At 32.2% G+C, this 4,346-nt stretch overlaps 1 protein-coding gene across 1 annotated transcript in view; it reads right to left on the reverse strand.

Moving 5' to 3' along the window:
* The window catches only part of LOC123009378 (citron Rho-interacting kinase), a 10,061-nt gene that overhangs the window by 2,250 nt on the left and 3,465 nt on the right, over positions 1-4,346 (reverse strand). Inside the window, exons 2-4 of the mRNA XM_044405642.1 lie at positions 2,158-4,161; positions 1,254-1,756; positions 912-1,195 (exon numbers count right to left, since the gene is read on the reverse strand). Coding sequence (XP_044261577.1) covers positions 912-1,195; positions 1,254-1,756; positions 2,158-4,161 — 2,791 coding nt within the window. The remainder of the gene's footprint in view (positions 1-911; positions 1,196-1,253; positions 1,757-2,157; positions 4,162-4,346) is intronic.

Below are 4,346 nucleotides of genomic sequence, written 5' to 3' on the forward strand. Positions count from 1 at the left end.
TGTAAAATAAATTTGTTTCCTTCGTGAGCCGTGTAAAAAAAATCTATTAAATTAACGATTTGTTATTAACAATTTAGTTAAAACAAATGGTCTTTTTTTTACTTTATTGGCTTTTCAAACTGCACTAAAATTTTCTTCTGCAAAATGTGAAACTACGGAAAAAAAATTAATTGTAAATTATGTATTATTTTTTCAAAATTTTCATTTTTGTTCTTCTTAAATGAGACATCGTCGCAATCTAGAGGAAGTTTCGTCAATATTAAAAAGAATCGAAAAACGCCAACGTAGAAAATTTGCAAAATAAATTTGTTTCCGTCGTGGGTAGTGTAAAAAAAATCTATTGAATTAACGATTTGTTATTAACAATTTAGTTAAAAAAATGGTCTTTTTTTTTACTTTATCGACTTTTCGAACTGCACTAAAGTTTTCTTCTGCAAAAAGTCAAATTACGGAAAAAAATTTAATTGTAAAATATGTATTATTTTTTCAAAATTTTCATTTTTATTTTTCCTAAATGAGACACCGTCGCAATCTAGAAAGAGTTTCGAGAATTTTAAAAAGAATTGAAAAGCGCCAACGTAGAAATTTTGCAAAATAAATTTGTTGGCTTTGTGGGCCGTGTAAAAATTTTCTATTAAATTAACGATTTCTTATTAACAATTTAGTTAAAAAAATGTCTTTTTTTACTTAACCGGCTTTTCGAACTGCACTAAAGTTTTCTTCTGTAAAATGTAAAACTACGGAAAAAATTAATTGTAAATATAAATTATTTTTTCAAAATTTCCATTTTAATTTTTCCTAAATGAGACTGTCGCAATCCAGACGAAATTTCGAGAATATTAAATCAAAAAGCGCCAACGTAAAAATTTGCAAAATAAATTTGTTCCCTTCGTGGGCCGTGTAAAACCTACCTTTATACCACTGATTTCTCTCTTCCACTGACAACGCCATGAAAACCAGCGAAACCACCGGCCAACATTGTGCCAAAACCTCAACTTTCATGACAAAAGACAGGTCCGTACTAGCAACATTCACCCCAATTTCCGACGACAACGGTTCCAAAACCACTTTCTTCCTCGAATTTGGTATTTTCAAATCCACCGAATTTGTTAAACTTTTCTTATCTTTTGTCGAATAAATATTCAATTTCGAGTCAGTCAGACACGCATATCGTTTCTCCCAAGTGTTATTTTTACTAAAAAAAACAAAACCCCATAAAACTTAATTAAACAAAGTGTTAATTAATCACTCACGTTAATAATTTAATCCATCCTTCAAAAATGACAACATTTGAGTCACTTTTAGGACTTTTGACAGATGTATGAGGCATGCCACATGTACTTTTGACAGAATTGACACAATTGTGATGTACGGTGACATGACATTCAGTACATATGCTTACATCACGGCCAACCATGATTTGGTTAGCACAATGGTCACAACGTGATATTTTTTTACATAGTTTTTGTACGAATTTGTGAGATAAAATTTCAAACGATTTTGTCAATATTTCAGTTTTAGGTGACACGATTTCTGATTTGTGACGTTGCAGTTTTGTGATTGGTGTCCGACAAGTAAGTTCCGCCTTCAATTTGTTAATTTCTTCCTGTAGGTTTTTATTGATTTGCTTTTGTTTCATTAATTGACCTTCTAGATCTTTATTCATCGGTAGGACTAAAGGTTGGATGTTTTCTTTTTTCGATGATCCGAACAATTTATCCGTCAGAGTTCTTTTCTTGTTATTATGTTCGTCAATCTGTTAAATAAAAAAAACGTATTTCGTAAGGCAAGTTTTGTAATAAAATTTTGCGCGTTTTACGTACTTTTTTAACATAAAAATCAATTTTTCAAAATTTAGGAACTTTTGCCCTAATAAGGTGTTGGTTGGTAATAAATGTCACAAAGTTTGAAGAATTCGATTTTCGAAGTGTCAAGTTTAAAAAATTTTCCAAAATTTTGTTGAATTAACAATGAATACTATGCAAAACGCCGCTGAAAATCACAATTACCAACTTCTAGAAAATAAATTGTACTAGTTTATTTCAGCATCCAAATTGGTGTTAAAATGGCTCATTAAAGCATCGGTTTTGGTATCGAAATAAGCTTTCTTTCAGATGCAAAAAACTCAAATGAGTGTTTTAATAGGAGAAAACTTACCTTAACTTGCAAATACTCGATTAGTTTTGTTTGTTGCTTGATAATTGACTCATTCTTCATTTCTCTTTCCTCGTAGTAGTTTATTTTTCCGTTGAGGACTCTCTCCAACTCCTCAACTTGTTCGATTAGTACATTTCTGGACTCTTTCAAATCCTGAATTTGTTGTTTAAGTTTAAAATTCGACTCTTTGAGGCCGGCCATTTGTGTTAAATATTGCGAAATCTCCTCTTTCAAAATATTACTTTCCGACACCAAATCCTCAATTTGCCTCTCATACGACTTGAGGGTAACTTCCAGATCAGAGACTTTTTCCTCTGAAACAGTCAATTCTTCACTCAAATTACTCGCACACTCTTTATATTTGAGGCATTGATCTTTGTACGAGTCACATTCATTATGCAACAACTCCACATCTTCAGTCAAACGTTTCACTTTAGTTTCGGCCAATAATCGTAGCGATTTTTCTTCATTGGTGGCTTTTTTTGCCTCTTGAATTTCTTCCTTAGCTTTGCACAAATCCTTGATTAGTTTTTCTGTATTTTCGGCAAGATTTGACTTTTCAGCCTGAATCGAAGAATTGATCTTCTCGTATTCGATGACTTGATTTTCGATGATGAGGCAAGCCTCACGTAAGGCTTCTAGATTCGTTTGGGCGTTCTCTAATTGCCTCTTTGTCTCGTTAACCTCCCCCGACAATTTCTTATTCTCGTTTATGATATCTTCAAATTCTTTTGCCTTCTTCTGGTTAGATTCTACCAACTTGTTATTTTTTTCTTCCAAGGTTACGAAATCTTCTCTGAGGGACTGCATTTTTGAGCGAATTTTGGAAATAGTTTCGTCTTTTTCCTTAATGGTGTCTTTGAGTTGGACTATTAGTAATTTCTCTTCCTCATTTCTGTGTTTCTCAAATTCGTACTTTTCCTCCAAGTTTTTGAACGATTCTTTGACTTTGATCATCTCCAAAGATAAATTCTCATTGATGTTGCTCAATTCCAACATGGCGGTTGAGTGAATTTTCTTATTGTCTTCGATTTTGTCTTTCAAAATTTTTATTTCTTCGCTCAAATTTTTTATTTCATTTTGTGCATCTTTAAGTTCTCGTTCGACTATTCGCTTGTCGATTTTCGCATTGCCTAACTCTTTCTCCATTTTCCACATTTTCACTCTCAACTCTTTCAATTGTTGACTCTCATCTATCAGATTTTCCGAATTTTCCAATTCTTTCTTCAGTGTGACAGATTTTTGTTCCTCCTCTTGCAACTTACTCTCTAATTCGTTTATTTTTCTCTCATTTTGGGTTTTAGTATCTTTTAATACGTTGATATGATTCTTATACTCCTCAATACTCTTATTCTCCTCCTTGAGTAACAAATTCGCATTTTCCAAATCACGGATTTTCTCCTTAAAATCATCAATTTCCCGAACCAAAGTATTGATTTTAATTTTGAAATTTTCAGATTTTTGAAACTCTCGTTCTAAATCGTTCACTTTCTGTCCTAGTTCTTTAACGAGTTTTTCGGCCTCTAGTGCTGCTCCATTTAGAACAGAGTAATCCTCACTAGATTTCGACAATTTTTTCCTCAATTCCTCCTCACTGTCCCTCAATTTTTCAATCTCAAATTCCAATTCCTTCTTTTGCTTGATGGTTTCGTCCAGAGTGACTTGAAGATTTATAATTTTGTGTTTTGAATCTAAAGCAACTTTCTCTATTCGTGATTCAAGGCCTACTAGACTTCGTCGATTTAATTGTTCGACTGCTTGTATCGATTCTTTATGTTTGTTTTCCATTTTGAAAGCTTTTTGTAATTGTTCGTTTAACATTTTGTTGGTGGTTTCGAGTTGAGTGATTTTTTCTTTCTGTTGCTCTATTTCTAGTTTAAACGATTCGATTTTGTTACGTTCGGAGGTCTCCCACTTGATTTTTGCCGATTTTATCAAATCTAGGGCTTTGCGTTCGAGTTCGGCGCGGTCTTTGCGCTCGATTTCCAGCGTTCTTTTCAATGCCTAAGAAGGGAAATAAATAAAATAGAAAATACTGCAAAAAAATAAAAAAAAAGGGGAATATAACTTTTAATAAATAATAAAAACAATAAATTAGTGAAACAAATCACTTAAATTTGTTTGTTTAGAAAAATAAATAATAAGGACCAATAAATAAATTAACCAATAAAACGAATTATTGAAAATAG

This window comes from Tribolium madens, unplaced genomic scaffold (genome assembly GCF_015345945.1).
Source record: "Tribolium madens isolate multiple individuals breed KSU strain unplaced genomic scaffold, Tmad_KSU_1.1 Scaffold_71;HRSCAF=194;Tcas5.2_LG6, whole genome shotgun sequence".
NCBI classification, from domain to species: Eukaryota; Metazoa; Arthropoda; class Insecta; order Coleoptera; family Tenebrionidae; genus Tribolium; species Tribolium madens.